Genomic DNA, 22,856 nt, shown 5'->3' on the forward strand with positions numbered 1-22,856 from the left:
CTAACAAAGTAGCAGAATCTAAGAAAGGTTTAAGCGGGCCCAAAGCATTCTGGATCCTTTGGATAAAGAATGGCTCGACCGTTGCCGGGAGCGGCCGGGGTGCGGCTCTCAGACACGTGGTGATTGGTTGAGGAAGAACTTCCGCAGACACTTCCGACTCTCGACCCGCCCTGAGCATTGGTGATTGGCTGGCCTATGCAAGCGCTAAGTCGCCTGGGAGTTGTAGTTCTTTTGGTTTGATAGGTGACGCTGGTAAAGGCTAGTAGTTGGAGACAGTTAGCGGTGATTGCGTTTGATCTCTGCCGCCAGCATCATGTCTCGTGTACTGGTGCCCTGTCATGTGAAAAGCACCGTAGCCCTGCAAGTGGGCGACATGAGGACCAACCAAGGTCGGCCTGGCGTGCTGGTCGTCGATGTCACCTTTCCTAACGTCTCGCCTTTCGAGGTGAGCGACCCCCTAGTAGGCGCGACCAAGGGCGGGGAAGACCTAGTAACCGTTTCCCAGGCATTTACTCGTTCATAACCTCTGCAGTTCCCCTTGCTTTTGCGAACTGGCCCTATTCAGTAGCATGTACAGCCTTTATTAGACCAGAATTTCCTGTCCTGTTCTCTTCAGCATCTCTTCCTCGTGTCCAGGACACCACTGAAAATACAATTATGAACCTCAGAACAAGTGAGAGGGTATTTTGGTTTTGATCATAGCTGGGATCCTTAAATAATGATGTAAACTCCCCCATTCCAATGGCTCCTGCCTCAGGTCAGGTGCATCGCATCCTTCATCTAGGTCTTCCTAGTGACTTGTTTCTAATCCATCTCAGCTGACAGTGACAGGACACTGCATGACTTCAGCACAGGACAAAGCCCGCCTCTAATGGCATAGCATTCTGTGACTGTGCGCCACCTACTCTCTTGAAGACCTTGTGTGCTTTGTGTTACAATATGTGGTTATCTCCCAAGATGTTACCACTGGCTGGGGGAGACCTAATTAATCTGACCCTGGAAAATCTGAGTCAGTGTATTGGAGGTGGCTCTTTGACATCTATATTTTTATTTTTTAAATGTTTTATGTGTATGAGTGTTTTGTCTGCATGTATGCTTGTGTACTTTGTGCATACCTAGTACTGGTGGAGGTCAGAAGAGGGTTCTGAATCCCCTGGAACTGGAGTTATGAACAGCTTTAAGGGGCCATGTAGGTTCTGGGAACCAAACCTGGCTCTCTGTAAGAGCATCAAGTGCTCTTAACTACTGAGCAATCTCTCCAGCCCCATACCTGTTTGTTTTTTTTTTTTTTTTTTTAAGTTTCATAGATGATTCCGATGGGCGTCCAGTGATGAAAACTACTGCTATGGCAGTTGATACTGTAGGTCTGCCCAGCCCATTGCCTCCCCCATGCCACTGCAGTGTGCTCAACAAACTATCCTACTATTCTTTTTTTAAATTATTATATTATACAGCATGTATGATTGCAGGCCAGAAGATGGCACCAGATCTCATTACAGATGGTTGTGAGCCATCATGTGGTTGCTGGGAATGAAACTCAGGACCTCTGGAAGAGCAGTCAGTGCTCTTAATCTCTGAGTCATCTCTCCAGCCCCCATCCTACTATTCTTATTCTAGTCTTAGTATGCTAATTCCTTCTAGTTAAGAGACAGATGGAGACAGAGAGAGAGATAAACAGAGGGAGAGAACCTCTATTACCAGGTTGAACTACAATTCTTTTCCATACTAGATTCTTAGGTTCTCTCACTCTGGTATTTTTAAAAATATGCTACTTTTGGGTTTGGGGTTGGTGGGGGGAGAGGTCTTATGAATCCCAGAATGGTCAAGAATAGCTGAGGCTTATCATGAACTCTTTTGATCCTTCTCCTCTACCTTCCAAACACTGGGGTTACAGGTATGCATCACGAAGCTGATTTATGCAGTACTGAGCATCTAGCAAAAAATCTTCAAACATGCTAGATAAGGCAAGCACTGAACAGCTGAGTTATATCATTAGCCCAAAGTATTGCTTACCTACCTTTGTTACCCACTTAGCAAGCTCATCCTTTCAGGCTTCATATGTCCATTTTCTGCTTTCTTCAGGCTTAGGGTTCTGACCTCTGATACCATCTCAGATATGTTGGCATGGCTTGTTTGCATGACTTACTGGACTGTGAGCATGTTTAGGAAAGCAAAATTATATTTGGCCCCAGGAATTGTTGACTTGCTTAGCAAAAGTGTAAATTCCAAATGAAAGATTATGTCATTGTGCCGGGTGTCTCATTTCTCATGGTGGGTTGGATGTATTCTAGTTGCAGGAGATCACATTTAAGAATTACTACACAGCTTTCTTGAGCATCCGTGTTCGTCAACATACTCCACTGCACACACCATCCAAGTGGGTAACTTGTCTGCGGGACTACTGTTTGATGCCTGACCCACACAGTGAGGAGGGAGCCCAGGAGTATGTATCACTGTTCAAGCACCAGGTCAGCTGGGTCCCAGCATGGCCAGGGAATCCTAGATGAGGACTTCCTGCCTAGGGATTGGGCAGAATAGCAGGAGGGAAGAGTGGGGCAGAATTGGGCTGGGCTGTGACGCAGGTACTTTGGAGGGACTAGTGTTCTGTCCTTCCCAAAGGCTTGGGGAAGCATTTGGTTTACTGTTGATTGGGAGCTGAGTCTTCAGTGGGTCATCTTGTTTTGTTTTGTTTTAGAGACAGGGTTTCTTCGTGTAGCCCTGGCTGTCCCGGGACTCACTCTGCAGACCATATTGGCCTTGAGTTCAGAAAAAGAAACCACCTGCCTCTGCCTCCTGAGTGCTGGGATTAAAGGCTTGCGCCACCACCACCCAACTATTTTTTTTTTTCAATTTTATTTATTTTTTGTTTGGGACAGGGTTTCTCTGTGTAGCCCTGGCTCTCCTGGAATGTGTTTTGTAGATCAGGTTGGCCTTGAACTCAGAAAAAGGAACTGCCTGCCTCTGCCTCCGGAGTGCTAAGATCAAAGGCATGCACCACCAAGGCCTGCTCAGTGGCTCATTTTTTTTTTTTTTTTTAATGTGTATCAGATGCTGTGTGATGTGACCAGAGTACTGGAGCTGCGTCTGATACTGCAGCAGCCATCACCACTGTGGCTGTCTTTCACAGTTGAGGAACTGCAAATCTACCAGCAGGGACCAAAGGTAAGCGACTGTCTAAAACCTCCTGGCTAGCCCTTTACCTAAAACGCTTCTAGCAAGCTAGGAGAGATGAGGCTGGGTGCTGGGCAAGGATAGTGAGACTCAGAGGAAGCCTTCATGAATGTTGGAGGAGTGTGAACGCACAAGTTCCTAATCAAAGGTGGGGTTCTGCCTTAGCAGCCCCTAGCCTTTGAGACCACCCACTACTTTTAGGTGCTGGGATATACATTTTTTGCTTATGTTCCTGGGTTCTCCTCCTGCGTAGCAGAACAGTTTGGTAATCTGAGCGTCCCTTTGATCTTACACTGAGCTTTCCCAGTGTCTCAGGTCCAAGGGGCCTTTGCTGTCAGGCGCCAGAGCTCTCAGATTCTGCCCCACTTAGGACAGTATGCCTTTGCTTTGCAGAGTCCCTCCTTGACTTTCCCCAAGTGGCTTTCCCACCCAGTGTCCAGTGAGCAGCCTACTCCCCGCCTTGAGGTAAGCTTGCTAACACTGGGTGTTAACCACATGTACTTGGTTCTGATGTCCAGAGAATGTATGCAAGGGCCTTGGCTATCCTAAGGCCAGCTGGGGATGTAACTCAGTGGTAGAATACTTTAGGAAAGATAAAATCCTGGGTTTGATTTCCAACACCACAAAAATTTGAGACTGGACCCAGGGCCCATGGTTCTTTTCTTCTTGGGTGTTCTGTGGGATCTGAGTCATCTCTGGTGCAGGCATGAATTGCTTACTGATGAACATCAGGCCCCAATCACACGTTCTGTAAGTTATTTGGAAATGTTACTGGTTCCAGCTGAAGTGCTCCATATCTTATATCCCTGAGGGCACTGCTGGGGAGAAATTCATGACCACTATTTCTTCCTTCGGGCGCAGGGTCTCCCAGACCCCAGCAGAGTATCCTCCGAGGTACAGCAGATGTGGGCACTGACAGAGATGATTCGGGCTAGTCACACTTCCACGAGGATCGGCCGCTTTGATGTGAGTGATCTCTTCCTTCTGCTTGGCTTATTTGCTTTGCGCAGCTCGGAACTGATAGTCTCTTGTGTTGCAGGTGGATGGCTGCTATGATCTGAATTTGCTCTCCTACACATGAGCAGCAGCTTCTACTTGAGACATTGGCCTTCTGGGCCCATCAAGGCGTGGTTTGGCCACTGGAGGCTGAAGTGTGTTCCCTCCACATCCAAGTTTTATCTGGGTCAAAGGAATTTTTGAGTTCACCTCCTTTTAGCATGAATTCTTAGTGGGGGCACTTTCTGTCTTTGACATGCAAATTCAGTTTCTTCCTCTCAGAAGTTACAGGTTCTACTTAGAATTGTCCTGCCCCTCCTGCCAGGATGCACACCCGTCTTCTACCCTTTTTCCCCATGTTGAGATAAACCTGTTTCATGTAGCCTAGGAAGGCCACTGCTGTTTCAACACTCATGACCCAGGAAGCTTGAGGAAGAGATGCCCCCTATTCATTCCTCTGCTTCTGCCGGTGGCCTTTTTCTTTTGTATTATATCCATAAAAAAGAAAATGTCTCGGGGCAGTGTTGGTGCACACCTTTAATCCCAGCACTCGGCAGGCAGAGCCAAGTGGATCTCTGTGAGTTTGAGGCCAGCCTGGTCTACAGAGGGAGATCCAGGACAGGCACCAAAACTATACAGAGAAAATCCTGTCTCAAAAAACAAAACAAAACAAAGAAAAAAGAAAGAAAATGTCTTAGATCCTGGCATGGTGGCACACACCGTTAACTTCAGCACTTGTGAGTTCAAGGCCATCCTGGTTTTACACAGTGAATCCCAGGCCAGTCAGGGATACACAGGAAGACTCTGTCTTTAGGGGATGGGGGAAGAAAAAGAAAATGCTCCTCTTTAAATAAATGTGTCTATTACTGGCCTAGGAGGCAGAGCTGGGGTTTGGGGGACCGTGAGTGCTTGAGTCTCTGAGCTGGTTCCTGAAATGTGTTCTCCATCAGTTCTGGACAGGTGCTTTTGGCACAGCTGGGGCCTGAGAATGAGACCTCCAATCTACTTGTCATCAGCTTCAGCAGGAAGCACGTCAATGACCCTCTTCCCAGTTGCCCTTGCCAGTCACGCTTAGGATGATGAGAGATCAACCTTGGGGGTAGTGAGTCCAAGTGAAGGTTTCACTGATGCCTTTGAGAGGCTGAGGTCCTCCATCGCCCCAGAGCAACCACTAAATGATGAAGGCTGCTGCTCTTTCCTGCGATAAAACCCAGTTTCCCTCTAGTTCTTCCTGACAGTGTCCCTGGGAACTATTATAAAGCGGTGCTGCACGGTGTCTTGGACCTGGAAAATTGAACATGTGTATGTGCAACAGTTTTTTGGAAAAGTCTAGCTTTTGGTAGCTACCCTTCATTCTTGCCAATCAGCCTTCTTGAAGGTAGTGTCTTCACCTGCAAGATCATCCTTTAAGCCTATTCAGTTTTTGCTGAAAGGGTGCTCACCATAGTGCTGTGTTCAGGGAACAATGGTCTGCAGTATGCATGAGTAAACAGGATTCCGGGGTGGCAGAGAGCATGCATAATTCATCCCTGTGTTCCAAAACCCCAGCACTGGACCTACTGTGCAGCAAGATAATAAATACTTGTAGACTATGTGACTGTGTTTGCTGCTTGTGTGTGCCCAGTGGGAGATCAAGAGATCACAATAAGAAGACAGGCCGCGATGGTACTGTGCCTGCCCAGAAGGTTTCACCCTCTAGTGAATGCTCCACCTCCCACGGCTATTTGACCTGAATGTGTAATTCCGGCTTTTCAGCCATTTGCAGAACTTTGACCTCCTGGAGGCTGGGCGGTCTAACCCCCAATTCTGGTTCTAGGCAGCCTGTTCTGCTCTGAACTGCTTGACTTGCTTTTATTAGCTAGAGGAAGAGCCTGAGGCCATCAGGAGTCAGCACTCTGTTTAAATCCCAGCCGCCCTATGGGCTTCCCACCCCCCTTCCTATCCCCTGCAGGCTAGAAAGACCTGTCCAAGCAGGGGGTCGGACTACATCTCCCAGCGTGCCTGGCAGAGTAGTGGCCTTGGTGTGCCGGCTGCACCAGTTGCTGGTGACAATGCAGCGGACAGTGAGCGTGGTGGCCCCTCTGGGTTTTCGTCTGCAGGCACAGCCCCTGGTCCAGGGCCGCCCGCTCAGTTGCGTACAGGTGGGATGAAGGGCACTGGGGTCTGCTACTGGTCTTGGAGGGTGGGGGAGGAAGCTGATGGCACTGGGCCCTGGTAGCTTTAAGCCTGGCTGTCCACAGGATGTGCTCCGCAGGACTCCACTCTATGACTTCCACCTGGCCCATGGAGGAAAAATGGTGGCGTTTGCAGGGTGGAGTCTGCCTGTACAATACCAGGACAGTCACGTTGTTTCACACCTGCATACACGCCGGCACTGTTCTCTCTTTGATGTGTCCCACATGCTGCAGGTGAGCCGGGGCGGGATCTGGCCTTCCTCCCCACCTATACAGTCCTCTTCAGCTTTGTGGATTTCTCAGAGTGCAGTGTTAGGAACACTGGAGGGCTGGCTAACTCAGGTCTTCTGATTGCTTATCTCTGATCTCTCCTGCCCTTGGGTTTGCTAGAGCTGTACCTACTCTCATCTGCTGTGCTGGGTATTGGTTTGGAAATTGGTTGGGTATCTTAGCAAGGTGCTAGGTCCCCTTGGATTCTTAGATTGTACTCAGTCCCAGGAGGCTGGGAGGGATAGTGAAAATGCTATCTCCAGAACCCAAAGACTATAGTCAGTCACTTCTGGGCTGAACTATAGTATGGACAACTGAAGGATGCTTTCTTGCCTAGCAGCCTTTTAGACTGCAGATAATGCAGTGGCCTGAGGCTTTCCATATTTTCCCTAGACCAAGATATTTGGTTGTGACCGAGTGAAGCTGATGGAAAGTATAGTGGTTGGAGACATCGCGGAACTAAGGCCTAACCAGGTGGGCCCATTTTATTCTTCTCAATGCTAAGTTCTTGTCTCAAGCTTAGGAGGCACAAAGATAGGTCAGATGTAGCTTCTCAGGGCTTGCTATCTTGAAGGAGTCTTTGGGTCATTTCCAGATACCAGCCAGCTTTGGAAAAGCACTATCCCAGTCTTACTACATTTGTTTTTTTTTTTGTTTTTGTTTTTGTTTTTCGAGACAGGGTTTCTCTTCGTAGCTTTGCACCTTTCCTGGAACTCACTTGGTAGCCCAAGCTGGCCTCGAACTCACAGAGATCCACCTGCCTCTGCTTCCCGAGTGCTGGGATTAAAGGCGTGCGCCACCACCGCCCGGCCTACATTTGGTTTTGAAAGGCCAAAAACCAAAGTTTATATGCTTTGACTCCTCATGCTGCCCATACCTTCGACATTCATAGCATGAGCCCTAAACCAGCAGCCTCTCCATTTTCTAGGACTGTCTTAGGAATATGCTTAGGCGCTGCTCTTGACCTGCTGAGCCAGAACTTTAGTTTTTATAAGATCTCTAGGTGGTTCACGTGACTTGTCATTCTCAGAGTTTGGCCATCTGGTTGGAAGGAGAAGGCCAGCCTTACAGTGTTTTGAAACCATTGCTAAAGAAAGCTGGGGGGCTGGAGAGATGGCTCAGAGGTTAAGAGCACCGACTGCTCTTCCAGAGGTCCTGAGTTCAATTCCCAGCAACCACATGGTGGCTCACAACCATCTGTAATGAGATCTGGTGCCCTCTTCTGTATACATAATAAATAAATAAATCTTAAAAAAAAAAAAAAAAAGACACAGCTCGGAATGTAGCCCAGGCTGGCCTCAGACTCACAGTGCTCCTGGGCCTCCTGAGTTTAAAAAAAAAAAAAAAAAGAAAGCTGGGAGTGGGGCTGGAGAGATGGCTCAGTGGTTAAGGGCACTGACTGCTATTCCAGAGGACCCGGGTTCAATTCCTAGCACCCACATGGCAGCTCACAACTGTCTATAACTCCAAGATCTGAGAGCCTCACACAGACACATGTGCAGACAACACCAATGCACATAAAAATAAAAATAAATTGTAAAAAAAAAAAAAAAAAAGAATGCTGGGAGCCTATGGCATCATGAAGATGGTCTTTGAGGCTTTGAGTCTTTATCCTGGAGGTTGGCACATGGGTGGAGATACTGGGATGGGGTGAAACAGTAATTTCTAGGTGTCATAGAGCATGAAATGGATTTCTAAGAATTGAGTAGTGAGGGAGCCAAAGGTCCCACTCACCTGGGGAGGTCCCCTAAAGTGGGAGGAGTAAAAATTTACTTGACAAATAAAAATCAAAGACCCTAGATTTGAGCCTTACCTTGCACAGAACTGTGTTCATGAATTTATGGAAACTGAGTGAATCTAAGAATGTTTCTGGCTCACACTTGGCTTTGGCTTCCTGGACTCGGAGACAAGGATGTTCTGTTTTACTGCTAGGGAATACTGTCCCTGTTTACCAATGAAGCTGGAGGCATCTTAGATGACTTGATTGTGACCAATACTTCGGAGGGGCACCTGTATGTCGTGTCCAACGCTGGCTGCTGGGACAAGGACTTGGCTCTCATGCAGGTATAGCTGCCTTTTATTCTAGGTACTTGGTATTCTTTGTTTATAAAGCAGTGCCCAGTGTAGATAGGGGCTCAGAAAATGAATTAATAAAAGAACAGTCAATAGACTGACTGACGAGTAGGTACTCTCTGGTGCACAGCAGGGTTTAGGGATGGGGACTAGAGAAGGGGGAGATAAAGCTGACCCTGACCCTGAAATGAGCATCCAATGGTAAGGGTAGGTGAGGTGACAGACTTGGGCTTAGGTCATCCTTACCATTTAGCAGCTGTGTGACTTGTAAGATGGTAACCAGCCTGCTATCTAACTGCCCCGTTCTGCTGTGTCCAACCCATGGTAGGTGCTCAGTAATGGCTTCAAACACTGATAAGTTCCTGTTTTTCATTTCAGGACAAGGTCAAGGAATTCCAGAACAGGGGCAGTGATGTAGGCCTGGAGGTGGTAGATAACGCCCTGTTAGCTCTACAAGGTAAGAGTGCCAGGTGGGGGCTAGAGCCAGCCCTGGCCTTCCTGACTTTATTTGCTGCTTAACATGGATAATATCCCAAGAGGAAGGTATGGTGCTGTAACATCTGTATTCCAAAGTTAAGTATCTTGACTCTCCTCTCTGCAAAGCTGTCCACGGGCTAGGGACAAGGGCCTCCTCTCCCCTCTTGCACAGCTGGGCTTGCTTGGGACCTGTTCTGCTTCCTAAGCAAGGGCTGTAGTCTAGGTGGTGTTGGGTCCGAGATCCTGGGTCATTCTCTTTGGGCTCAGGACCCACTGCGGCTCGGGTGCTGCAGGCTGGTGTGACCGATGATCTGAGGAAACTGCCCTTCATGACCAGTGCTGTGATGGAGGTGTTTGGTGTGTCTGGCTGTCGCGTGACCCGCTGTGGCTACACAGGAGAAGATGGTGTGGAGGTATGTTGAGAAGTAGTTATTCCCCATGGTTTCTCACACCTGTAACCCCAGTGCTTATGGAGATAGAAGCAGGAACATCTTAGTTCACGGTGGGCTGGGTTTCCATAGTAAGTTCCAAGCTAAGCAAGGCTACATAATGAGAGCCTATCCCAGAGAAAATAAAGCCAAAACAAAATCCCAAAACAAAAAATACAGTTGTAAAGCTTGGCATGGGGTGGCACATGCCTATGATCCCAGCACCCTGGAAGTAGAGACAGGAGAATCCTAAGTTACAGGTCAGCCTGGGCTACCTGTCTCAGAAAGAGGGGTGGGGTCCGGGGGAGATGGAGCATATAATGCAGTGGTAGAATGTTTCACTCTCGTACAACCAAAAACGGTAAACGTGCAGGATTCAAGAGGGGTGACTGCCTGTCTGCTCTCTCTCTGGTCCTTTGTGCAGATCTCAGTGCCAGCAGCAGGGGCAGTCCACTTGGCAACTGCTTTGCTGAAAAACCCAGAGGTGAAGCTGGCAGGACTAGCTGCCAGGGACAGCCTGCGCTTGGAGGCAGGCCTCTGTCTGTATGGGAATGACATTGATGAACAGACCACGCCTGTGGAAGGCAGCCTCAGCTGGACACTGGGTGAGCTGGGCTAGCCTTCAAGGGGTCCTGAAGATGAGAACACCTTTGAATGAGACCAGCCAGCCCATAACTACTTCTAAGGTTGTATATGCTGGAACAAATAACTCAGCCTTGCCGAGCCTTCATTCCCTGAAGGTGCTACCGTGACTTCCCTATTATAAACTGAGGGCCCTAAGTATGGCTTCCAGGGGGTAGGAGATGGTTGACTGACTGACTGACTGACTGTAGTGCAGGGGAAGAATAGAGCCCAAGTGATGCTTGACAGATGACACTTGGGACCTTGGTAGTAAAGACTTTCTGTGTCCAGGGCTTTGTTATGGCTTACATCTGGTGTATTCTGTTCCAGGAAAGCGCCGCCGAACTGCCATGGACTTCCCAGGAGCCAAAATCATTGTTCCCCAGCTGAAGGGTGAGGTGCAGAAGAGACGTGTGGGGTTGATATGTGAAGGGGCCCCAATGAGAGCACACAGTCCTATCCTGAGCACGGAAGGCACTGTGATTGGTAAGTGGTCTAGGATGGGGACATTGGCTGGCAGGGTGTCCAGGGTAGGGATATTGGGCTGGCAGGGTGGTATAACCTATGGCCTATGCCTGGACAGGCACAGTGACCAGCGGCTGCCCTTCACCCAGCCTGAAGAAGAATGTGGCAATGGGTTATGTGCCGTCCAAGTACAGTCGGCCGGGGACACAGCTGCTGGTGGAGGTTCGGCGGAAGCAGCAAACGACGGTGGTTAGCAAAATGCCCTTTGTGCCCACGAACTACTATACTCTCAAGTGAAGATGGCCCATGGAAAAGCGCCCCCCTCCCCAGGCATTCCATAGTGCTTAGTCAGAACAGTGGGGCAGAACTGACGGGTGCGGGTGGGGTGGAAGCTGAATGGTGTTTGCTGTGGTCTGGTTAGGGTCGGGAGAACATCCCATCTATTCTTCTCCATCAAGCCATCCTAACTTTAAGGCCCAATTTTTTAAAATAACAAATCACCTTAATTAATGTTCTATTTTAGCCCACAATCCCACTAACCTTATTCTGCCAGGTGCTGGCTATAGAACAAACATCTGCCTTTGGAGGATAACACCTGCCCAACCTACCTCACCATGGTTTCTCTAATTTCAAAGGGCTATTACTGTGGGCAGTGTGAGCTTAGGTACCTCCTCCACTCTGCTCCCCATGAATGCGCACCCTGCCTTTCCTTGGATAGAATGACTTCTGACTCAGTGTTGGCCGAGTTGTTCCTGTGAGCAAACTCAGGGCTGGCTGAGCAAACACAGACTCACCCTTCCACATTCCCCAGTCAGCTCAGCCTGTTGTGAAGCAGCAGGACATGGCAGGCTTGGTACTTGGGCTGACCTAGCTCTTGTTGTGAATAACTGTACTTTACTAACTCTTGGGGGGAAAAAATCAAAAAACGTTTCCTTCTGGGGCTGGAGAGATGGCTCAGTGGTTAAGAACACTGGTTGCTCTTCCAGAGGACCTGGTTCGATTGCCAGCACCCACATGGCAGCTTAAAATCGTTTGTAATCCAGCTCAAAGTGATTTGACATTCTCATACAGTCATAAATGCAGGCAAAACACCAATGCATATAAAATAAAAATAAATCATAAGAAAGTTTCCTTCCTTCTTCCTTGCCATGGTCTCTAGCTTTATTGTTCTTTTGTTCACTGGGTTCCTGGGGTGCCAATCCAGTACTTGTCTTCTTGGCTTCCAACACAGGTTCTGACAGGCTCTCCTTGAAAGGGGCCATGTATATAAGAACTAACAGAGATATAGAAGTGGTGTGGCGACATACCCCTGTAATCCTAGCACTTCAAGTTGGAGACAAAAGTGTTAGGAGTTCAGGGTCATCCTCAGCAATATGTTGAATTGGAGGCCAGCTTGGACAACATGAGACACTAACTCAATTCTCCCAATCCCCCCCACTCCCAAATCCCAAAAAACTAATGGGGATATTGCCCCTGTTGGACAACCTACCACCACTCTAGGGAGCTGGCATCAGTTCTCCACCTCTGCACATTACTGTATTTTGGATCCTGAGGACAGCACACCCAAGATCCCTTACCAGTTGCCCATGTGCACACACCCTTGTCCTGTTGGAATTAACCACACAACTGATACACTTCTGTGTTTAATATGCCACATCTTCAGTTGCTCCTGGGGTGGAATGTGAGACCTTGACTCTTTGTAGTGATGTCAGTGGGTGGACCTGAGGCTGTGAAGAATATCTTTCTGCCATACAGATGCATTGCTGGAGTAGGTACTTGTGCATGAGGAGCTCAGTACGGTTTCGTTTATAGTACACCTGCTACAAAGTCTTTGTAGACAAAGGTTGCCAGAAGGCTATGTGACATTTAACAGAGACAGTGGGACGTCTGAGGTAGCTAGTGACCAGCAGAGACAGGCAGAAGTACAACCATTAGAGAAGGAGACAGATCCAGGGCCACAGTGCTTTTAGGAACCATAGTGATCTCAGGAAGTGGTGTTTTCCTGGGGACATTTGCCACCCACCCCTTTGGAACCTCTTCTGACCCACTGTGAAGGGCCCAGGGCTATCTGGATTGTGGCTCACTCTTACTGATATTCCTAAGGGCTGAAATGATACTAGCCGGCTCTTAAGAAGAGGCCCTTGTCAAGATGGGAAGTGATAAGGAGGTAGGGCACAATGACTCCTAGGAGGGGACAAGGTACAAACCAAAACACCCCATGGGCACTTGAGCAGTGCAGACGGTAGCTAATACCAGGGACTCTTAGTGCACTCTGTCTTTCAGGTACTCAACTTGCCCCCAAAGAACAGAGAAATAGGTCAGTTAGGAAATGATAACTTCCTCTGCCTGCCTCAGATCTAGAAGACTAGTTGGGCCAGGTACATGTTTGGTGCTCTAGTCTAGCCAGGATTTGCTGGCTTCTTGCCTACAAAGCAAAGCCAAGGAAATCAGGGCTTAGGGGAGAACAGACTTGCCTTATAAATCTTAGAACTGATTATCCTCAAGATTCTCTTAGAAGGACAATCTCTATAAGATCATATCCCAAGGGCATGAGGAGGGCAGGAAAGACAGTGAAAAAGGGACTGCTGACCTCCCCAACCAGAATGCTTCTCAGCTCTGACCCTTGACAGAAGTCTCAGGGCAACACACCAGGGTAGAGACAAACTTCACCTGCCCAGTACCTGGCACTGTTGGAAGCAAGGCTGGAGGCAATGGAGGATCACCCTGGAAGCACTGTGGTACTCCAGTCCCCCAACCCCAAGCCCCTGCAGTTGTCCAAGGGGGTCTGGGCAGCAGCAGGATGCAACATAGGAGCCAGCAGACCCAGTGATGTCTCTGGAGACCCTTCTGCTGCTGCCTTCCCTTATTCTCTGTGGGTTTTGAGAGGTTCATTTGCTGCCATTTCCCTGAAAATAATGGAGAGAAGCAAGGTTACTTCATGGATAGCAGAATAGTCTATCCACGAATACTTGCCATTAAGCAGGCAGTCACAAAGGCAAATTAGATCAGGCCACACTGTCTTGCTGCATCAGTCCATTGCTCTAGGGTCCTCCTATGCTCTAGTGTTTCCCAGTATGTCACATTTGTCCTTGCAATGGGCCTGTTTTAACCCCCTTTTTTTTTCTTACCAGAAAACTGTGCTGTCTTCTCTCTCTGGTCTCAGTTTAGTGTTATGGTGTGTGGGGATGGGGGGCTCCCCTGAGCAGCTTTGCACTTGTACTTATTTCCCCTCTAAATCTCTTGCTTCCCCTGTATGCAGAGTCTGGGTTGTCCTTGTTTTCTGGACCTGCTGTGACCTGGTAGAAGCTCAGAGATTGGCTGAATGAAATGTCTTGATAAGTAAGCTGGTTTTTTTTCAGAGATTAGGAGGCTGACTTGATGAGGTAGTGTGCTAAGAACAGAGGCTGTTAGGTTGGGAGTTATAGCTCCAATGTTACAGTACTTGCTTAGGACAGATGCTCTTGCTTTCCTAATGAAGGACTTCCCAACCAAGGGATTTATTTCCAATAGACCTGCCACTTCATCTTTCTAAAGTGATGGTAGCACCACCACCATCCATCCCCACTGAATATGCTGATAAGAGACTGTACAGGCACTGGTAAACACCCAACTCCAATCCTGAGCTCTACCTGCAGAATTGGAGGATTCTTGCAAAGGCCACTAAGCTGGTGCACTCACATCCTGAGAATTCTCTTCCCTGTCACCAGCACTGGAGTGTCCTCTGCCTGCCAAGCATGGGGTTGGGATAGACAGAGATTTACTCACCATGTAGGGAAATGTGTGGAGCCATCAGGTGTGGATCCATTCTGGCCACCCAGACCTGGAGGCAGGAACACACCCAGAGCTGCAGGAGGCTGAGGGTGGGGATCTGAGCAGGCATTAGCTCAGGTCAGGTCAGGGGCCACCAGTACAGTTTAAACGATTGGGGATGGGATGCTAGGGACTAGTAGTATTTTCTGGTAAGGGCTTTTGAGAAACAGTTACAATGTGATGATGGACAGGAGGGGATTCTGGTGTAAAATGATATGGGGGTGTAAGTCTGGGTACAACGAGGCTTCTGGGGGAATCAGTGGCCGTTTACGCGGACACAGGAGAAACAAGTGGTACAGCTTGGTGGTGGTAGGGGCAGCCAGGCCACGGAGGTTCGTAGGGAGCCTCACCTGGACGGTGATACAACCCGGTCACTGTGTTCCCGTAGAACCCCCACGCCAGCTGGATGCCCAGGAGACTTAACACCAACCACAGCAAGAGCAGCTTGAAGAGAGTCACTCGCATGTCTTGTGTCTCCCACTCCCGCAGGAACTCGCTGCCCAGGGTGCCCAGCGCTCCGAGCACCATAGCGGGCAGAGCTTGCAAAAACTGCCCAGACCAAGGTTCCGCCATGACTGGCCAGCGCCCCACCGGGTGTGCGGTCACCGTAGTTCTCACTGCGCAAGCGTATGGTCTTCCGGGGTTAGGCCCGTAGGTGCGCACGCGTAATATCAGGCAAGGAAGATCTACTTCGCTTGCGCGAAGTGTTGGCAGTTTGGGGCAGGGCTTTGAAACGGCGCAGGCGCACCCATCCCCACCCAGCTTACTTAAAGGATGAGTGATTCGGTGAGTATAAAATAGCAACTCGGTCTTTTATAGCCCCGGAGTTCCCGTGATGCTCCACGCGGCTGCAATGATTGGTGGAGAGTCTTGCTTTTAGGGCGTGGTTGCGCTCTGGAGCAATCGTGGATGAATTGGGAGTGTGCGCGCGTGAGCGGGGCCGCGACTGGCGCCAGCTCGAGCCCGCAGGGCGCTCGGGGGCGCGCACGTCGCTCCCCGCCCTCCCGCCACCGCCCGCCCTCGTTCGCTCGCGCTCCCCGCCCGCCGCCCGCGGTCCACCGTCGGTTCTCTCCTCAGTCCGCCGTCTCCCGCGGAGCTGCCGGTCCCCCGTCTCCGAGCTTGCGGACTCGTGGACAGGCGTCCTGAGCGCGAAGAGGCCGGACTCGGAGTCGTCGCCTTGAGGTGAGCAGGAGCATTCCCTCCAGCCGCCTCGGCTCCGGGCCCGGCCGGCCGGCACTTTTCCGGCCACCCGCCCGTCGCCTGGTCGCGGTCGCGCCCCACCTGCTGCTCTCGGCCGGCAGCCCCTGGCCCCGGCCCCTAACCTGGGGCCCCGCGCCCGAGGCGGCGGCCCCGCCCGCGCAGTCCCCGGAAGCGCGCCCCGCCGCCTCCAGTCCCCCTTCCCCCGCCCGGCCGGGCCTGGTGGAGCCCTAGCCGCCCGCCCTCCCCGTCGCTTCCTCTCAGGGCTGCGCCGGGCTGGGCGGGGGCTCCCGGGCGGCCCGCGACCGCGCTGGGGTAGCCTGCCACTGTGAAGCGCGCGTGGCTGTCGGGAGTTGAAATAGGCAAGAAACTCTTGTACAACTCCATTTTGCCTTTTACATTTAGTGTGGATCATTAATCACCGTTTTATACCGGGTGAAGACAGTGAAGCTCTAGGTGGATTTTCTGTTTTCAATGCCGTATTCTTAGAGATTGTGTAAGTAAAAGATTGTTTTGAAATCTTAGCGGTTAAGACTGTATGGGGGAAGCTATTTTCCAGTTGAAAAAAAAAACGTTTTAAAAATAATTTGGAGAGGTTGCATCAAGACAGATGTATTTCTACTTAAAGTTACTACTTTAATTAAGAGTCACTTACTGATGGGTCCCCCTTCCAGGTCGTTTTCATGAAGTTGCACTTTTTGCACCCAAATGTGTTCTTTTTAAATTTACGTTCAGTAGCATAAAGTGGACAGTTGGCACCGATTTTTCTTGTTGTTGTTCCAGAATTGGCTCTACTTGTATTTTCTAATAGTCCTCACTAAAGATTTTACTCTGTTGGTTCTTCATTTGGTTCTTTCTGTCTTCTGACATTCCTTTGAAATAAGTGTTTTCTGCAGGTTATATATCATCAGATTATACTCCCCTGGCAGACCTGGAGTGGGGAAAACTCATACTTTAGGATGTTGTATGTGGTGAGAATTTTCAGCCGTTTAGTGTCACATGCCCAAATGTGTATGTACTATCTGGATGGTGTTTCACCTTCCACATGGCTAGTTTGGTAGTGATACTTATGTTTTGAGCATCTAACACAAATATCATTGTTAGCTAAAAATAAAGGCTAGGTATTGAATGCCCTCAGAGAAGTTGTTTTGTTTTGAGGGTTTGTCTACTTATGTGGAGCAGTGATGTTTCTTAGGGACATAAAATATATGGAGCTTGTTTTTTCTGTTTTATTTTCCTCTTTGGTGCTTGAAATTAAACCTGGGGCTTGGGGCATAGTGAGCAGGTGCTGTTTCTCTGAGCTTCATTCCAGCCCTATAACTAACTTTGAGTCAAAGTCCAGTGCTCAACTTACATAGCCTCTACCCAGAAATCTCCAGGAAGAAGAGAAGGGGAATATATCTAATCTGCCGATATTTTCCCCCGTTAGGTGTAGTATAGAAAAAAAAAAAATCTTCAGAATTATAGGCCGACTCCGTTTGTAGATGTGGAGACTGAGCCCAGGGGCTCTTTTCAAGAGAAAGGTTTGTTAGTACTCTGCAGAGAGAACATTGGGCAGATAGTGACAGAACTTCCTGTCTAAGATTTAAAAGAAACGGACATGGTCTGACTTAAGCCCTAGCACTTTTTCTGTAGATGTAGCTGGCCTCTAATTTTCATAATGCTCCTGCATCATGCTCCTTTCTGAATAGTGCTGGGGTCACTGGGTGTGTGCCACCATTCCTGGTGAGACTTAAAATTTTCGAAGGTCATATGTCTGGTAGACTAGAACTATTTTTCTGTGAAGTATTCTCGTGTACTCTGAGCTAAAATCAGGAGTTGCCGTTTACACTCCTGCTCTTCTTCACCTTGCAAATTGTGCATATTTAGGGAGAATCTGGTCAGTCCATTTGCCAAATGAATTTCAAGTTGTTTTACGTAGTCCTTTCTTAGCCTTGCCTTTGAGTTTGTTAGTTTTCCTGAGGACCCAGCCTCCAAGAGTTCACTGTCAGCAAAGACAACATAATGAGGCCCTCCTAGAGTGTTCTCAGGCCGCTGTAGGCCCTTTTGACTTGATTTCAGTTGGGACTGGTGCGAGTCTACATGCATCAAGTGAGCAGTGATCTGTGCACATGTGTGCAGTGGGTTGGAGTGTTTTCAGAGTCCTTATACTTTCTCTGTCCACCGTTAACTTCGCTTAAAAGTCCATCCTGGCCTATTAGGGGTGGAAATTATTAGAAGAGTAAAGTCTTCAAGTGTTTCTTAGTCCATGGGGTGGAGTCGAAGTAGTAAGAAGAGGAGATTGAGTGTTAAAACTATTCCTTTGATGCGTCCTAAAGAGCCAAGAGATTGGTTAACCTCATTGAAAGACTAATTTGAGATCAATGGATTTCTATAGACAGTACTTTTGGTTCTGCTGCATTGTAACTACTAGCAATGATGACAAATTGCTCATAAATGCAGAATTTAAAAATTGGAAGCAGATCAGGTAACAAACCTATAATCAAAGCACTCTAGGAGATGAGAGGTTTGTTGATTTGAGGCCAGCCTGGGCTATATTACAAAATCCTGTCTCAAAAAAAAAGGGGAGGGGATTCCTAATAATATCCTCTCTTCTTTATGCTTCTGTCCAGTGGGCCTCAGTTGTTACACCCAATCATTAGTGATAAATATGTTACTTATCTAATTTTGTGGTTCTGGGAATTGAACCCAACTTTGATGCTAGTCAAGCATTCTACTGCTTAGCTATACTATTAGCCTCTCTGTATTTTAATTAATGAGTTGATTACTTTTCAGCCTGAGGCTTGAACCCAGGGCATTACACATACTCGGCAAGGGCTCTGCTACTGAAGTATATGCCTGACCCTGATTTTACTTTTGTTTTGAGATAGTCTCATTACACTGTCAGGGTATGACCATGAACTCATCTGCAACCTAGGCTAGATTTGAACTTTCAGCCTTCCTCAGTCTCCCTAGTAACTGGGATTATAGGCCTATGCCGTCAGGCCCATATGTACCATATTTTATTACTTTTATGAGACAGAGTTTTCACTCTATAGGTGAGGCTGGCCTGGAAACTCACTGTGTAGTCCAGGCTGGCCTTGAACTTGTAGCAGTTCTTTGTCCTCCTAAGTGCTGGGGTTGCAGGTGTGAGCTACCATGCCTAGCTTACAACCTTTAGACATGTATCTTACTGGTGTGTTTTGGTGACACTAGATATTTGTGACAATAAATTTCAAAAGTAGTTTGAAGGTAGTTATTGTAAAATCCCTATTTCCCCCCCCCCCAGTAGGGTTTCTTTGTAACCCTGGCTACCCTGGAACTTGTTCTGTAGACCAGGCTGGTCTCAAACTCAAAGATCATCCTGCCTGCCTCTGCCTCCCAAATGCTGGGATTAAAGGCATTTACCATCTCCGCCCAGCTGTAAAGTCCCTATTTCAAGTGACTTGTTTGATTTTTGAGACAGTCTTATATGTAGCTCTGTCTGGCTTGACACTCGGTAGTCCAGGCTGGCCTCACAATTGAGATAGTTCTGCTTCAGTCTCCCTAGTGCAGGACTACAGGTGTAAACCACCATTCCTGACTGGTTTTAACGTATGATGCTGCAGTATTTTAAGTGAAGGTTTGTACATTAATTATGCAGACCATGTGAGTGAAAACAAGGTAGGCAGTAAAGCTGCCTCTTCTGGATGTTGGTTTCACTTTATTGGTGTTTGCGCCAAATGATTCTAGGGGTACTTAAAATTTCCCTTCTGACTGCCCTTTTATACTAAGTGATCGAAGTATGAGATACAGCATTATTAATTGTAACTAATGCAGTTCATACCAAACTGAACTGGATTTGGGGAAAGAGGTTGGGGTATCCTTTGAGAAGGGATCTTGCTGATAGAGCTAGGTTGGGCTTACTTAAACTCATGGCAGTCCTTTGCTTCCACCTCCCAAGTGCTATATTACTAACATCCCTGTCGGGGTAGGTAGAGTAAATATATTCAAGTTTTTTTTTTTTTTTTTTTTTTTGGTTTTTCGAGACAGGGTTTCTCTGTGTAGCTTTGCGCCTTTCCTGGAGCTCACTTGGTAGCCCAGGCTGGCCTCGAACTCACAGAGATCCGCCTGGCTCTGCCTCCCGAGTGCTGGGATTAAAGGCGTGCGCCACCAACGCCCAGCATATTCAAGTTTATTTATGTTAGGATCTTAAATCCAAGAGGAGAACAAGCAGCTAATGAATTAGTGGGAGGCAAAATGAGTTAGAGAGATGAGCAGAGGTCAGATCATGTAGTATCTTTAGGATATAAGAAATGCTTTGGGTTTGTTATTTTATTTTTTTGGGGTCGTTTGTTTTGTGTTATTTTTCAGGATAGGATTTCTCTGTATATCCTTGGCTGTCCTGGAAAACTCTGAAGACCAGGGCTGGCCTTGAACTCAGAGATCTGCTTGCTTCTGCCTCTGGAGTGCTGGGATTAAAGGCCTGCGCCACCATACCCATCGGGTCTGTTCTTTTTGTTTGGAGCCCTTACACTGGCCTAGAACTCACTGTGTAGCTTAGGCCTTTTGACCCCTGGCAGTCCTCTTGTCTTAGCCTCCCGAATGAGCCACCAGGCTTTGTCTGGCTTTGGGATTGTTCTGAGATAAGATGCTTATAAGGTGTTATATTCATTGTTCTGTTTTGAAGTTGGGGAATAATATGATCTGAAAAAAAAAATTTTTTTTTGAGACAGGGTCTCACGGAACCTGGGCTGACTTAAAACTGGGTACGTAGCCAAGAATAACCTTAGATTTCTTCATCCTTGAGACTAGAGAGATGGCTCTGTGGTTAAGAGCACTGGCTGTTCTTCCAGAAGACCCGGGTTCAATTCCCAGCAACCACATGGCAGCTCACAACTGTCTGTAACTCCAATTCCAGTGGACCGTCATTCCAACACAGACATATATGCAGGCAAAACACGAATGCACACAAAACAAAAATAAATAATTAAAAAAAATTCTTGATCCTCCTGCCTCTTTCTCTCCCTGGGTTCAGGCATTACAGATGTGTGTGACTATTCTGGCTTTTTGTGAGGCTGGCTTAGAATCTTCTGATTTTCCTGTCTCTTATCTCCTGAGTGACTTGGATTTATACTCAGTGGAGTTAAAGTTACAACCCCTTTTTTGTTGTTGTGTTTTTGTTTTTTAATATAGAGGGGAAGTTGGCAGTCCGGAATGATGATGGCTGGGCTGTTAGAAAGCACTTACTACACTTGCAGAGGATCCAGATTTGATTCCCAGCACACACACATTGTGGCTCTTTGTCATCTGTAACTCCAGTTCCAGGATATCTGACACTTTTGACTTCCTGGGGCATCAAGCATGCAAGTGGTGCACAGATATACACATGGAGGCAAAACGTGTATACACATTAAGACAGCAACAAAACTTAATAGCCTGACCAGTTTTCTTTTCTTTCTTTTTTTCTTTTTTTTTTTTTTTTTTTTTTTTTTTTTGGTTTTTCGAGACAGGGTTTCTCTGTGTAGCTTTGCGCCTTTCCTGGAACTCACTTGGTAGCCCAGGCTGGCCTTGAACTCACAGAGATCTGCCTGCCTCTGCCTCCCTAGGGTTAAAGGTGTGTCGCCACCATGCCAGGCTCCCTGCAGCTGAATCTTATGAAAGCATTTTCTCAACTGAGGTTCCTTCCTCTTTGATGACTCTAGATTGTGTCAAGTTGACATAAAACTAGCAGGCACAGGGCACTTGTAAAGTAATTAAAGATTTATATAATGGGGGACTGGAGAGACACTCAGTGATTAAGAGCACATACTACTCTTGCAGTGGACTTGGTTGGGTTCAGTTACTTGCACCCATATGGCAGCTCTCAAACATCTATAACTCTAGTTCCATGAGATCTGATGTCCTCTTCTGACCTCTCAGGGCACCAGGCACACATGTGTACATATATAATTTCAGGCAAAACACAAATGTACATAAAAAAGAAAAGAAAAATAAAGATTTTGTATAACAGAGCCAACAAAATGGCTCAGTAGGTAAAGGTATCTGCCACCAAGCCTGACCACTGGAGTTCTGTCCTGGGGACCCACATGTTTTTTGGTTTTTCGAGACAAGGTTTTTTTCTGTGTAGCTTTGCGCCTTTCCTGGAACTCACTCTGGTTTGTGGGCCTAGCCTTTAACGGCTGAGCCATCTCTCCAGCCCCTTGAACTCACTCTGTAGCCCAAGCTGACCTTGAACTCACAGAGATCCACCTGCCTCTGCCTCCCGAGTGCTGGGATTAAAGGCGTGCGCCACGACCGACCGGCTCCCATGTGTTGGAATTTAAGGAAATCAACTCCCATATGGCATACTCTGATCTCTCTAGATGTGCACTGTAGCATTTGCTCGTACACATTCACATGTATGTATACACACATACAAATAATTGGGGAGAAAGTAATATTGTCATGAAACTTTGGAGTTGAATATAGTAGTTCACTCCTTTAATTCCAACACTTCAGAGGTAGAGGGATCTCTAGAGTTTAAGGCTGTCTTTGTATATGTACTGAGTTTCCAGGCCAAGCAGGGCTATGCATTGAGACTCATTACAAAAAAGAAAAAAAAGCGTTGGTACAGACCAGTTGAGGTATCTCAGCAAGTAAAGGTGATTGCCATGGGAACCCTGATTTTAATTCCTGAGAACCATATAATGCAAGAGAACTGACTCCCCCCAGTCATCCTCTGACCTTCCTCACCACACAAGATAATTAAATAAATAAATATAAAAAGGTTTTTTCTTAATTGGGGAAATTTGTATATAGAATTATCTGTTTTACTCTAAAAGGACAGCATGTATTATATTTGAAAAATAAGGTTGATAGCAATATCAGTGGACATGCTAACATGGAAGGGGAAAAATTCATGGGGTCATACCTTAGACAAAGAATTAAGGCAACTAATGACTGCTGGGAAAGGGAGACTTAGCCTCTTCCTTGTTGGTTGTTCATTGCAGAAGTGTCCAGCTCTGAAACAGTGTCCACACAACGACAAAAAGACTCAGAAGGTTGTAGTTATATATTTGTGCATACATATATATACATCTATGTATGTAACAATAATAAAGGCTATCAACTTTAGGGGTTGGGTGCATGGGAGGGGGGGAAGTTATGTAATTCTATTTCAGTTTAAAATCTTTTCTTTTTTAATCTGTTTGGTTTTTTTTTTTTTTTTTTTTTT

The 22,856-nt window shown here is 47.4% G+C and overlaps 4 protein-coding genes across 7 annotated transcripts in view; 3 read left to right on the forward strand and 1 right to left on the reverse strand.

Annotated features, from left to right (window-relative positions):
* Positions 1–213: 213 nt before the first annotated feature.
* Positions 214–4,713, forward strand: Nicn1 (nicolin 1). The gene is made up of 6 exons (XM_028887048.2): positions 214–445; positions 2,292–2,468; positions 3,049–3,162; positions 3,565–3,636; positions 4,033–4,137; positions 4,211–4,713. The coding sequence occupies exons 1-6, from the start codon at positions 314–316 to the stop codon at positions 4,250–4,252; spliced, it is 642 nt and encodes a 213-aa protein (XP_028742881.1). The 5' UTR covers positions 214–313; the 3' UTR covers positions 4,253–4,713.
* A 174-nt stretch (positions 4,714–4,887) lies between these two features.
* Positions 4,888–11,821, forward strand: Amt (aminomethyltransferase). The gene is made up of 9 exons (XM_028886977.2): positions 4,888–6,308; positions 6,408–6,575; positions 7,005–7,085; positions 8,544–8,675; positions 9,063–9,141; positions 9,429–9,574; positions 10,014–10,194; positions 10,541–10,696; positions 10,794–11,821. Exons 1-9 carry the CDS (start codon positions 6,219–6,221, stop codon positions 10,970–10,972), a joined length of 1,212 nt encoding a protein of 403 aa, XP_028742810.1. The 5' UTR covers positions 4,888–6,218; the 3' UTR covers positions 10,973–11,821.
* Positions 11,822–12,305: 484 nt separating this feature from the next.
* On the reverse strand, positions 12,306–15,268 carry Tcta (T cell leukemia translocation altered). Of its 3 annotated transcripts, none has more exons than XM_028886983.2 (3): positions 14,836–15,268; positions 14,441–14,543; positions 12,306–13,581 (listed from the first exon to the last, which is right to left on the reverse strand). In XM_028886983.2, exons 1-3 carry the CDS (start codon positions 15,056–15,058, stop codon positions 13,539–13,541), a joined length of 369 nt encoding a protein of 122 aa, XP_028742816.1. In that variant the 5' UTR covers positions 15,059–15,268; the 3' UTR covers positions 12,306–13,538. The 3 variants fall into 3 exon arrangements, with proteins under 3 accessions (XP_028742816.1, XP_028742817.1, XP_028742815.1); XM_028886984.2 differs by having other exon boundaries at positions 14,441–14,495; positions 14,836–15,252; XM_028886982.2 differs by lacking the exon at positions 14,441–14,543 and having other exon boundaries at positions 14,836–15,266.
* Positions 15,269–15,272: 4 nt separating this feature from the next.
* Positions 15,273–22,856, forward strand: part of Rhoa (ras homolog family member A) — a 31,479-nt gene continuing 23,895 nt past the window's right edge. Inside the window, exon 1 of one of the 2 annotated variants that reach the window (XM_028886979.1) lies at positions 15,273–15,667. The gene's annotated coding sequence lies outside the window, so the exon portion shown is untranslated. Of the gene's footprint in view, positions 15,668–16,087; positions 16,179–22,856 lie in introns of those variants that run through there. The other variant, XM_028886981.2, reaches the window with a different exon arrangement.

This window comes from Peromyscus leucopus, chromosome 7, assembly GCF_004664715.2.
Source record: "Peromyscus leucopus breed LL Stock chromosome 7, UCI_PerLeu_2.1, whole genome shotgun sequence".
In the NCBI taxonomy this organism is placed as follows: domain Eukaryota; kingdom Metazoa; phylum Chordata; class Mammalia; order Rodentia; family Cricetidae; genus Peromyscus; species Peromyscus leucopus.

Excerpts from the sequence above, each read along its gene's own strand:
- Nicn1 (XM_028887048.2), top strand. The coding sequence starts at position 314 with ATGTCTCGTGTACTGGTGCCCTGTCATGTGAAAAGCACCGTAGCCCTG. Across the intron at positions 3,637-4,032 it reads AGCCTACTCCCCGCCTTGAG|GGTCTCCCAGACCCCAGCAG; the intron begins GTAAGCTTGCTA and ends CTTCGGGCGCAG. Across the intron at positions 4,138-4,210 it reads CGAGGATCGGCCGCTTTGAT|GTGGATGGCTGCTATGATCT; the intron begins GTGAGTGATCTC and ends CTTGTGTTGCAG.
- Amt (XM_028886977.2), top strand. The coding sequence starts at position 6,219 with ATGCAGCGGACAGTGAGCGTGGTGGCCCCTCTGGGTTTTCGTCTGCAG. Across the intron at positions 8,676-9,062 it reads AGGACTTGGCTCTCATGCAG|GACAAGGTCAAGGAATTCCA; the intron begins GTATAGCTGCCT and ends TTTTCATTTCAG. Across the intron at positions 10,195-10,540 it reads CAGCCTCAGCTGGACACTGG|GAAAGCGCCGCCGAACTGCC; the intron begins GTGAGCTGGGCT and ends ATTCTGTTCCAG.
- Tcta (XM_028886982.2), bottom strand. The coding sequence starts at position 15,058 with ATGGCGGAACCTTGGTCTGGGCAGTTTTTGCAAGCTCTGCCCGCTATG. Across the intron at positions 13,582-14,835 it reads CGGGTTGTATCACCGTCCAG|GGAAATGGCAGCAAATGAAC; the intron begins GTGAGGCTCCCT and ends CATTATTTTCAG.